This window comes from Stigmatopora nigra, chromosome 16, assembly GCF_051989575.1.
Source record: "Stigmatopora nigra isolate UIUO_SnigA chromosome 16, RoL_Snig_1.1, whole genome shotgun sequence".
NCBI lineage: Eukaryota > Metazoa > Chordata > Actinopteri > Syngnathiformes > Syngnathidae > Stigmatopora > Stigmatopora nigra.
The window spans coordinates 9,473,563-9,486,123 of record NC_135523.1 but is presented as its reverse complement, the minus strand read 5'-3'; the positions used below and the strand labels follow the sequence as shown (position 1 = coordinate 9,486,123).

General features: G+C 38.1%; 1 protein-coding gene across 1 annotated transcript; it reads left to right on the top strand.

Annotated features, from left to right (window-relative positions):
- Positions 1-337: 337 nt before the first annotated feature.
- Positions 338-11,911, top strand: LOC144209441 (uncharacterized). The gene is made up of 20 exons (XM_077735745.1): positions 338-533; positions 1,294-1,405; positions 2,569-2,632; positions 2,714-2,748; positions 4,512-4,572; positions 4,657-4,713; positions 4,787-4,840; positions 5,029-5,077; positions 5,709-5,869; positions 5,998-6,291; positions 6,353-6,424; positions 7,890-8,007; positions 8,085-8,181; positions 8,292-8,347; positions 8,432-8,479; positions 8,730-8,841; positions 8,977-9,019; positions 9,108-9,206; positions 9,290-9,370; positions 10,575-11,911. Exons 1-20 carry the CDS (start codon positions 395-397, stop codon positions 10,929-10,931), a joined length of 2,109 nt encoding a protein of 702 aa, XP_077591871.1. The 5' UTR covers positions 338-394; the 3' UTR covers positions 10,932-11,911.
- Positions 11,912-12,561: the final 650 nt, after the last annotated feature.

Genomic DNA, 12,561 nt, shown 5'->3' with positions numbered 1-12,561 from the left:
TACAACACATGAGACTCAAAGAGTCATGGATACCGAATCCATATCATATCGTCATTGTGAGAATTTGTCACGCAATATTTTTTATCGCTATTTATTTCACCAGTTTTAATTGTTAGTGCAGTAATTAGACAGCTGTTAATTCGCTTTCACTTCTAATCTTCAGTGATATGCAATATTATTACGGAACAATTTTACTGACTAACAATTTCCTAACAGTTCACTGGACGAAAATAAAGCAAATGCGCTAAAACTCCTCCCGTAATGTTATATTTTATTTTAGGTGTTTTGTCCTCCCCGAGCCTTAAACATTAGGATTCCCCGGCATGTGATCGCCTCGCAACAGCATTTATCAGCTGATCTGTCACGTGACCTCTTGCCCCCGCCCTCTCTCAAAATGGAGTTGTCGGATTCCGTGCATAGAGGATTCCGCTCCCTCGGCGAGCCGTCAGCCATGGACGACGCCGGCTTCCCGGCTCTGGTTGACGTCTGTTTCCGCTCTCTGCTTTCCCCTGGGCCGGACGCCGAGGTGCTGGGTGAGCTAAGAAACTGTCTTTGTCTCCCATTACTCCATTTTCTAGAAGAACCCCTCGGTGTACGCCGACTGTTTTTGGAATCTGTACTGGGATATCTTACCCAGCTTAGTCATGTCATATATATATATTCAAAGTATATCATCACCGCCATATAGCCTAATTGACATTATTCACAGTAATCATATATTCCTTCCTTTTGTTATTCAAGTCTTGTATTTACACACCCCACGCTTATCTCGAAACACAGTCCACTCACTACTACACTCTAGTGGTCAAAATAGATAAACGAAACACACCCACCAATTGGAGTTAGAACACGAAAATCTTGGTCTTTTCTCTCGCAAATAAGCGATGTACTGAGAACTGACCTTTTATACCATTTCTATTTTCCGTGTCTTTATAAAATAAAACCTCCAGGACAAAAAAAGAACACGTGGTGTTGTAAGTACGAGGTCGAAAAGAAACAAATGGCAATAATTCTTTCAGGAGCAAACTCACTAGTGGACATTTGATGTAAAAAATAATATACTATTAGCGCTTTATAATATATTATGTTTTAAATTCACACAAACAAAGATCCAACTCCCCTCCCCGCCATTTGGGAGATGCAGCTGAGGGTTCCATTCACATGCAAATTATCATTGATTTCCATTTTAGACGTCAATCAGTGCGAGGAGAGTTCCAACCCGTGATACAACTGGGTATTCGTTTGTTGTTTTTGTTGTTGTGGTGGATGACTTAAGGCTTCTGTCATCTCCAGACGGTCCTGAACTGAAGCAAATCGAGCGGATTCTCCTGAAGCAGATGCACACTGCGACATGTACCTTCATCCTAGAAGCGGTCCGGCAAAATGCTGACGAGACAACCATAAGGTCAACAATTGTAGATAAACCATTACTATTTGCAAAGAATGGGGCTGATACATTTTGTCGGTGGTATGGCATTGACTACTAAAGGTGAGATCTCGAGCCCATGGCCGACCCGACCCGTTAACCATTACTTCGGGTTCGGGACGGTCCGGGCTTCTCTCTTGCTGAAAAAAAAGTATAATAGAATGATGTGTTGTCTCTCGCTGACTTAAAAATAAAAAAGAATAAAAAATAAAAAAAATAAAGAAAATTTAAAAAACAATATTTAACAAAAATAAAGACAATAAAAAAAATAGTTAAAAAAATAAGTTAAAAAAAGAAAAAGAAAAAAATTTAAGAAATTAAAAAAATAAAGACAATTTAAAAAATAATAATAAAGAAAATAAAATAAAAAAAAATACAAAAAATACAATAAAAAATAATTAAAAAAAATAAAATATATACAAATATATATTATTATGACAATGTTTACTAAAACAATGTGTGGATACAAAACTAAGTAATACTTGTTATAAAATAAATAATTTGGATAAAACATTACTAAACATGAGCTGCAGAGCCAAAGCATGCTTTGCGCACGTCACATGAACGCCGCCCTCTTAATAATCTTCCCCTCCGCAAGTCTGCATCTATTTTGACTTGGGGCAAGAAATTAGAGCTAAACTAAAGACAGCAGAACTGAAAAGACTGTAAGAGTAGTGAGTTGTGGGAAAGTTTCAAATTGATTGTTGGATATTCGACAAAAACTTGCATTGGCTTTGTTGAATGTAGTCAATGTGGCACTTTGCTTTCATACAAGAGCAAATAGACTGGCACCTCGACGCTGAGCAGGCATTTAAAAAGCACTATGACAAAGGTGATGATCATCAAACATTTATATTATCATATGAAAGAATAAAAAATGGTATAGTCTTGTTTAACTTGGATGTCGTTACAAAAGACAGGCTTTAATTTATCAAAAATTGCCCCTCCTCCTTCCGACTTGGGAGTCCCGAGACCTCACAAATAAAATTAGAAATTTCGGGTCGGATTTTTTTTCAGCCCGATCTTACCTCTAACTCCTTCCATATGTTGTGCATTTTTTTGTCTGCGTCTTGTTAAGATAGCAAATACCTGTTTCTACTATTATCTGTCAAACTATTTTAAAGTGTTCTTTGTCCCTGTAGTTCCTGCCTTGAGGAGCTGTCATTCAGTTCAGAAAGAATCCAAATATTCTGTAGCTGCTATCAGGTTATACACGTCTGTGATTTTCCATAAACATCATTTTGTCATCATTGTCTTAAATAATCAATCTTTTTTTTGGATTTTCAGAAGCACAAAAAGGATATAAAGCAATTGTTAGCAAGGTAAGACATTGATCAAGCCACCTAGTTTCTATACCACTTATTTTCATCAGGGTCATGAATGAACTGGAGGCGGGAATTTGGTGCCCAGTAAAATGGGCGCCGTTAGCGGAAGAATTGAGCAAATGATTGCTTTGCTGGTTGGATTAGGAAGATATTTTCATCCATCATTGTCTTTCTATAGTAGCCTTGCTTATACTAAACTCATGGTTGAAAGCAATTCACAGTAAACATGCACTATGGGTCAATCCATCAATATAACATAGTGGCATTTCTCCCCTCTCAAAATGTTTTTATAGATCCCCCAATTTAATGTTTGAGATGATGTAACAAATTGTAAACATTTTAAAAAGATGACCAATCCTAATGAGGAATCAGATTCAAAGCCATCATATCTACAGTCACCATTGAAGTTAAGTGTTTTCTATGGTTGACTTTTATATTTCTTTGGAGATATTTTGGCCCATTCTTCCTTGGAGAATCCTTTAAATTATGAAGAAATGGGAAGTTTTGGAGCATGAATGTCCTCATAAGGTCATTCGACAATATTTCAATGGGATTCAAGTTTAGCCATTCATTAGTTGACTTGTTGATTTGTTGTGTTTTTTTTATACTGTTACGTAAACCAAATGTGCTCCAACTGCTAGTTGAACATTCTCACAGATTTTCTGGTCAAAAGGTAAAATCATTCTGCCATCAATCACATGAAGTTGTCCAGGTTCTGAAGCATCAAAGCAGCCCCATGACATCAAACCACCGTGACCATATTTGATTGCTAATTCATTATTTTAATGAAATGTGTTACACCTACCACACAAAAAGCAACTCTGAGCTGTTCAGTGAAGAAACAAAGGTGGGTTTTTTTTAAGTAGGTGGCAAAAAGTAGTCAAAAACTTCCACAAGGCACTCAATTTAGGAAAGCATCCTAAATACCCCAAAAGAAGACATACTTATGTTGCTCTTTACTAAAAGAATAGTTAATTTTTACGTGTCTCATTTTAGTTTTGTAGTTAAAAATAAATTAAAGAGAGTCATATTTAAATAATACACAATCTTTATCATTCTTCAGCCCTATGCAAGTGAAGTCTAACCGAGTGACGGGGATCTGACTAAGCATTAATGCTTCATTTGTGGAAAAGGACTTTGACTAGTTTAGAAATTAATTTGTAACACCTATATTTAACACATACATTTCTTCGGATAATGGGATTTTTGTATCAGCATATTGAGCTCGTGGAATAACTTTATTCTCTCAGACAAATTCTTTTTCAATTATTAATTGACTGAACAGGTAAAAAGGAAATCAGTGTTGGGTGTGATCAGTTAAAAGTAAATTCCTATAAATTGAGGAGCCACAGTTGATTATTATTTTATCAGGAAGGCTGGTTAGTTTTGCCAGATGTGGCCAGGTACTTTTAGATATTTTTTCCTTCATAAATTAATTGATATTTACATATATGTAGGTTGTTTGTCTGATATTTACATTTGTGAAATGATGTTAAACATTAAAGTTGGGAATCTGCAAAGGGGCACATGTCTATAGACAGCCTTTTTTTAAAAAAAAAATACAATAAAGGATGATATTTCTTTATTTTGAATAAGTGCCTGTCTTAACTGCCTATTGTCTTTAATTGTTTTTCCATATCTGTCATTTTCCTGATATGTATAGAAGCCATCAATCAATACAAATAGATCAATAATGCAAATCTCAGTGTGTTGGCTGCAAAAGCTTGTCATCATATTTTAATTTGACTGTTTTTTGATAGAATTGGAAGACAACCAGCTCATATTACTGACGTGTCATGGCGCCTCCAATATCAAGTGAAGGTACTCGTATACATACGTTGCTTCATCATAATTATTTTCAAAAAATCTTACCAAAATCCCAAATTCTGCTTGTTTGAGCGACAGAATGGACAGGTCGATAAGGTCAACGAGCCTTTCTACTTAATAACACTCAACACGGAGGTAAAGAAAACGCGCTTTGTATGTGTAACGTTTATCGTTTTGACTAATGCCATTATGCTTTTTTTTTTTTTAGAATAAATGTCGACCCGAGGATATAACCTTTACCTGCACCACGGAGCAATTACAGGTATTTGAACAAAAAAGTCCATGTTAAACCGCATAACTTGTTTTGTAGATGGGAATTTCAGCGCTCATAAATGCTCATTTTTTCCCGTTTCTTATGTGGTTTTATTAGGAACAAAGATTTAAATTCAAACTGATAGGCAGATGTGTTTTAATTGCTTTTATTTATATGAAAAATGCGTGATTTTGCAGGACTTGGTTGGCAAGCTGAAGGATGCAGCCAAGAGTTTCGAGAAAGCCAGTCAGATGTGATCCAGTTTTCCAGCGGCAGCTTCTTTTTTCATTTTATCTTTTTAATAAATAGAAATGGTTAATTAAAACGCCCCTTTGCGTTCTTTTTCTCCGCGTCTCTTCCCATAAACACCCAACCATGTCGCGTTGTCGACACGCTCGGAAATTTGAACACTTTTCTCAATCTTATAAGCGCGTTTACAGCAAAGTTCACGTTCGTCATGTCAAAACGACGCCGCCGTAACCGTACACAAACCTCGTTAACACGTCAACTTTTATCTTGGGAAAAATACGCTTTTTGCCAAGTGTGTCAATAAAAAAATAAAAATAAAAAGTGCGTCACACGCCAGAGCGCGAATGTCCTTTTTTTGGGATCGTCACTAAAAGTGGCAAGTAACAGAAAAAGTGCGTTGAGTTGTGACGTTTCATTTTCGGTCTTTGATAGGGAGGGAAAAAGCAACAGCCGACAGTAATTTTCAAGCTCCCTTAAGCAGAAGAGCACGTGACCAAAAGAGGGCGGTCCGACTACAAGCCATTTTGGGGACGGTGTCAGTTTCCACGGAGCGCGCGCTTGCACGCGCACGCGCACACACTACCACCACCACCACCGCCGCCGCCGCCGCTGCTGCTGCTTCGCACAGGAGGAGGGGGCCAAGTGGGAGATTTTGGAGGCAAACTTGCGCTGGCCGAAGACAGACGGGACCGAGCCGACGCCAAAGGACTTCGGGACGCGGGGCCAGTGCCACTCGGACACGCTCGCAAAGTGCACGGGCGCCCACGGAGGGCGGCGTTCGCGTCTGGCGTGTGAAATGCGCTCGCCTCGGCCACTGACAGCGTCTGCAGCCTGCTTCAAGATGGCGGCTCGGCTCCGATTCATTCGCTGCTGATTCGCCTCCCAACTTTCATTGTCTATCCGCCCACCACCCCCAGCCCCAGACAGCCGAACCCGGCGTACAGGTACGTGTTTTCGGCATCGCCTCCTACCTCGAAGCGGAGCCCGTTCGCCGGTCCGCGGTGGTTCTTTTCGGGATCTTTTCCCCCACCTCCTCCGCGCCGATCCAGCGGCGGATGTTGAGCTTTAGCGGCGAGCACCGACGTGGACCTCCGTGTATGCGTGTCTGCGCACTTTCTACCGGGGAAAATCGGTTCCCAGCCCGTGTTAGGAGCCGAACGAAGCCCGGTATAAGCGCCGGCTTCAACGGTGTTGCGCCGGGCTTTGCGTCCGTGCGACTCGATGGCGGATCGGGGATGTTTTTCTGCGCTTTTTCTTCCTCTCATTTTCCAGTTTGCGGGCGAAGCAGTGCGGACTCGGCTTAGAGATCGGCTCGATCGAGACGTCCGGGGGGCTTCTATTGAGGCATATTTGCGCTGATTCTCATCATTTTATAGAATTGGCCAGTTTAAGGGTTTGTGCACGCGATGGGATCACGTCGGTGATTATTTGTGTAATCTGTGGAGAGTTATTAACTTAACTTGGACGCATGCGAAAGCGAGCCGTTTCAGATGGTTCGGAATTGGCGGCTTTTGTTAGGGTTGCTTTAACAGGGTATAGGAAACATGCGATTTAAAGCTGCGATTTGCTTCTTTTGGTGGATATATTTTACTTTTTATTTAAAAATGAAGGGATGGTGCAGTATGACAAAAGCCTGATTGTGTGTTTACGGGGCTGCCAAAATCATCAGGATTTTTTTTGGAGTTGTGTGGCTCAGATCCAAATTGGCTGGTTTGTTGCTGTTAAATATGGTTAAATGTGATTTGAAAAGCTTACTGTCAACTATGATAGCAGACATTTTCATCGTTTAATGTCGTCATTCATTGAAAATGTTAAGACTGTTTCAGTGGGTCAGAGAAGAGAGCATCTTTTTCCTTACCTTCAATTGCAATTTGTTGTTTTGATTTTCTCCACTTTCTTAAATCTGGGAGGGATATTACACTTAAGTCCCTGGCATAACTAAGATGGTTTTATAAATGGACTCTATCCTGCTGCTTCATTTGTTATTGTCACTCTCAATGTGTGAGAAAGTCCACACGGGACATTTGAGTGTTACGTGGTCGTCAAAAACGTGGACACAATTCTGGATTCATTTCAATTTTTCACTACTTCTTGCAGGTGGAGTGTTTTTTTTTGTCCACCACTGGTTTGACAGCTAATCTGTGATATACACATGAACTAAAATGGCCCAAAAAGTCCCCTTTTCTGTTTTTGTTTTCATTATCACAAACACAAGACACTAAACATATTCCAAAATCGTTGTTTTCCTTTAAAGTAAAATGCTCGTTTTGAAAGTGTGGTTAAAAAAAAAAAAAAAACACACCCGGTCCTTGCCGTCTGTTTATGACGCAAAGACCGCCGTCTAAGCCCATGCATGTCCCCCCCCTCCCCTACACAAAATGGCAGCCGCAGAATCGGTATGCCTACACGCCTAATCACCCTGGTGCTTGATTTTATTTTTTTTTTTACAAAAAAGTCCTTGTTATTGTTGTGCATGCAGAAGATACATCCAAAATGGTTGCCATAGAAACACACAAGCATCCCCCCCCAACACCTGACGTGTGAAGTGTCCTATTTTTGCTGCTTTTCATAAAAATGAAGCGTGAACATCTTTGTATTTTTTATTTTGATTATTCCTAAAGACTAGAGGGTTTAAAAATCCTTTGTTGTGAAGAGGATGGATGATGTTTATGATCAAATTAGCATAAAAGATGATGTTGCTCTAACACAAGTTAAGCAAACAAACTCCGCCTTCTTCCAAATGGTAAAGTGGTTGTTGCTTTTTCTTTTGTTTTTGTGTTTTTGGCGTCATTTTCTTCAGCCATTTTAGCTGACCATGCATCGCACCACGAGAATCAAGATCACCGAGCTCAACCCTCACCTCATGTGTGTCCTTTGTGGGGGTTACTTCATCGACGCTACCACCATCATCGAATGTCTACACTCGTGTAAGCAGACCGTCGTCAACAATGGCTTCCTTTTCGTAATTTACGCATCTTAATTGCCATTGGCTTGTCTTTTTTAGTTTGCAAAATGTGCATCGTGCGTTACCTGGAAACTAGTAAATATTGTCCCATCTGTGATGTGCAAGTTCACAAAACCAAGCCTCTGCTTAATATTAGGTGAGAACTATCGTCATGGCGGAAAGACTCTGATATAAAAATGTCTGTCCAAGTTCTTGGGTTTTTCTTCCAATCAGAAGTCAAAGTTGGTTATGACTTCTTTTGTACAGGTCTGATAAAACTCTACAGGACATCGTATATAAATTGGTCCCAGGCCTGTTTAAAAGTAAGATGACACATTGCTTTGTTTTATGTGGTATTATCATACAACATGTCATTTATTAATTACTATGCCATCCCTAATCAATAGATGAAATGAAGAGAAGAAGGGACTTTTATGCTGAGCATCCAGTTGAAGGTGAATTTAAATTGAAAACCAGGCATTTATTATGCAATTATTTGACATTCATATATCACTGTCATATGCTGTTATTACATTTTGGGATATTGCATTGCTTTGGAGTATCAATACATAGTTGAATTGGGAATCTTGTTGTATTTTAAAATGGAATGCATGGCATGATGTAATAATTTCCATGTGAATTATGACTCCAAAATGTGATTTTAAAAAAAAAAAAAATATATATATTTAACCCTTTTTCTCCAAGCATCCAATGGTTCCAATGAAGACCGAGGCGAAGTGGCAGATGAGGACAAGAGAATAATCACAGATGATGAGATCATCAGTCTTTCTATTGAGTTCTTCGACTCGAGTGCCAGGTAAAGTATCATTTTGAATTTTTTTGAATCTGTAGGGGTTTATCCCCAATTCTATTACAGTCCAGATTGTCCAAAAAGTAACATTTTTTAGATGGTGTCAAATCAATTCTAATGTCCACAATTAATTGTGTTCAGACTGGCAATTGGACTTGGAGAGAAGCATTCAAGAAAAGATCCGGTATGATACATTTTTCCCCCTTTTTTTTAATGTCATTTAATGACTGTTAAAGTGGGATAAAAATGTATTGTGTGTCTATGTTTCTCAGATGGCAAACAAAAGATACCTACAATGTCCAGCAGCAATGACCATCATGCATTTGAGGAAGTTCTTGCGTAGCAAAATGGACATCCCAAACACTTACCAGGTCTGTTATACACTGCCTGAAATGTTTTTTTTTTTGTCAGTCTAAACTGAAGTCATTTTTTTTTCTTCATGTTTTGATTGTAGGTAGAAGTCATGTATGAAGATGAACCTCTGAAAGATTACTACACATTAATGGATATCGCATATATCTACACTTGGAGAAGGGTGAGGATACATTTGTGCAATCTTCTTTATCTTTTAAGTATATATTTTTTTAGTCATTTTTTTTGGAATATCAATATGTACTTAGGACCAAATCATGTTTATTTTTTTTTTGTTTTGCTGTTCCATTTCCCAAAAACAGAAAGGTTTCATGTATGCAGTTTTTAAATTCTGGTTATAAAGATAATTGATAGGAAGGGACAGAAAGAGTGTAACTTTACTTTATTTTATTTTTTTAATCATTTTTTTTTCACTTTGAATAGGATTTTTGTTTTTTTCGCTTGTAATGACCCTTTGGAACCATTTACACTAGTTTATCATTTTATTGTGTAGATATTCATTTGATTTAAGTTTATCCATGAACAAAAACTATGGTTGGATGAACAAAAAAAATGAATATAAATGGTTTAAAAATTACATGACGGACACCCTCCGTCTCACACACACAGGCAGAGACAAATTTTCACCCTGGTATTTAGATTAATTTTCACTTGTGCTTCTTAGTCTAAATATAATTTGCTAAATGAAATTGTTGAATTTTTAACCCTGAATAGTCACAAAAAAATTATTGTATTTGAGTATGTAAATATGCTACATATATTGTTAGAAATTACATTTTGTAAATTTGAGGGCATGCATTAGTTTGACCCAATTACATCTTTCATTGACTATTCATGATAATCGTCTATGAAAAGGATTTTACTCCTTTAAAATCAGCAAATCTGGAATTATATAACTATTTTGACAGCTTTTTTTTACTTTATCATGTGATCATTGCTCTAACAGTATTTAAAATATTTTGTAGTCCTGCAATTACAAAGCAAAATTATAAATTAAGATTTTAAATCTGCAATGGCTTTCTTTTACTTTTGTCTTTCAAAGTTTTTGTAGAAAAAGAGGGTGGAAATACAATTTTAGTGTTTTTTTTTAAAGAATTTAAATATACATAATTTTCAACAAATGGAGCAAGTACCTTTTTTGGGGAGGAGGGATTGTTTTTACTTGTGATATTGCTTATATGTGTCACTTTTGGAACGTGAGATATTGCCATATAGTCCACAAAAAGATGAACATGGGCGTATTCACATTAAAATAGTACATTTTCCCCCTTTTAAAAGATTATTTAAAAAAATCTAGTTTTGTGATAGTAATATATCATCATTTTTTTTTCACTTCCTATTTTAAAGTATGTTATCTCCGTTCTTAGACGGGTCCACTCCCGCTCCAGTACCGAGTGCGACCGGGGTGCAAGAAACTTAAGGTGAGCCCTTCCCAGCCGGAGGAGGGCGTCCACCGCTCTGGCCCGGAAAGCGACTCGGCTAGCGACAAAGCTGGAAGTCCCGCGGGAGCTCCTTCCACGTCATCCTCCCTGCCGAGCCCTGTCCGCGAGCCGGGGCAGTCGCCGCTCCTTCCCCCTCGCGGCCCGGGCGTTAACGTCAACGGGACCCCAGCCATGCCCCCCTCAGCACCCACCAGGCCTTTCGCACAGCTAAGCGGAACCCCTAACGGCGGCGGGAAGACCCGGAAGGTCTCTTTTAACGGCTCTGCCACCTCATCCGGCTGACACCGCCTGGCTCAGCTAATGCCGTTATCTTGCCAACATAGTTTCTTTTTGTATAGTCCAGTGGTTCTTAATCTTGTTGGACCACCAGTTTCATTATGCGCATACACCGAACCCTACTTTAGCGTAAAATAAATCCCACGCAGCACTGATTGGTGGCAATGTCACGTGATCATCTGCAGCCATTGATGGGGTATTATCATGTATCGATGTGTCTTGAGCTACACGCCAGTCATAGATCGAACCCAGGTTAAGAACCACTGTTATAGTCGTTTGGTCTCTCACCGTTCTGACGTTTTATGGTTGTGTCATTTCTGTAGTGCATTTCAAAATAAAAGGTTATTTGGGATTATTGTGAAATATCCAAGGTGAAATGATGTAAAAGAAAGCATTTACTCGTTAAGAAGGCGAGATTTTTATTTACAGAAACGAAAAAGATTTTTTATTTGTCAATTCGATTTTTTATTTGTCACAATTCTTTCGTGTGTGTGGATATTTTAAAGGATGGTCATGAACCTTTTTTTTTAAAATTCTGCCGTTTTATCTGCCCACTCAGTTTATTATTGGCTTTGGGAGAAATCATATTTTTTTTTAGATGCCACGTGTATATAGAAAAAAAAATACAATTATGCCTTTTTAATCAATGGCGATTTTCTTCCGTGGGAAAACATTTCACACTCACTGACGTCATGTCTCCGGTGTTTTCCGTTCATCTGTCAATTCACTCGATATATGGACAATTGTATTGTTACTGTTGCACAGAATAAAACATCTAAATAAAAAAAAACTTTTACACTTATTATAATTAAGCGTGCCTTCTTTTTTAATATTAGACAATATTTTCTTTTACACGCATCGAGTTTTCAAAAGACATCTCAGGATTATACAATGCTTTCTTTTGAGGAAAAAAATAATTTTTGTCACGCAACATAACGACATTTAAAAAGGAATTCAGTTGAAGTAAAACCAGCAAACTAAAAAAATGCGCATTTTTGCGCAGTGCGCACTCGCGCCGGTGTATCAATTGTTGTAATCACAAAATAAACGTACAAATTAAATTGTCCAAGCCATTTTGGAATATTTCAAAAGATCACATCGCGTTATTATTTCTTGAAATAACCCTCTATTTTATGTGATCTCTATGTTAAATGTGGCAAAATTAAAATTCAAGAAAATACAAGTGGCACAAAATCTTGCGCCGTGGTTTAAAGAAAACAAATCCCACCGCATCATTTCTCCCAATTGCAATAAGAAATCCGCTCCTTTTATACCCAGAAAAAAACAAGGTTCTATCAAATCAAAGCCACAAGTTAAGCAAAAGCAAAACATTAGCGTGGTACTGTTCTATCTTCAAGTCAAGTCCACTTTTCTTGCAGCATCCGTCTTGAGATTGACTCTGAAATAACAAAAAAAAAAATCATTATTGTCCGTGCAATTTGTTTTTTTCCCCTTTTTTAATTTTATTTTATTTCAGTAGCTCTCGTCACACTAAGTCAGTGTTTCCCATCCACAGTGCCGTGTGCAAAGGTCAGGTGTACAGCGATAAATTGCCATACAATGTATTATTCAAAGAGAAAAAATAATGTGAATACGAGATTAAAATGGAACCATTACAAGGTTAAAATCAAAATAT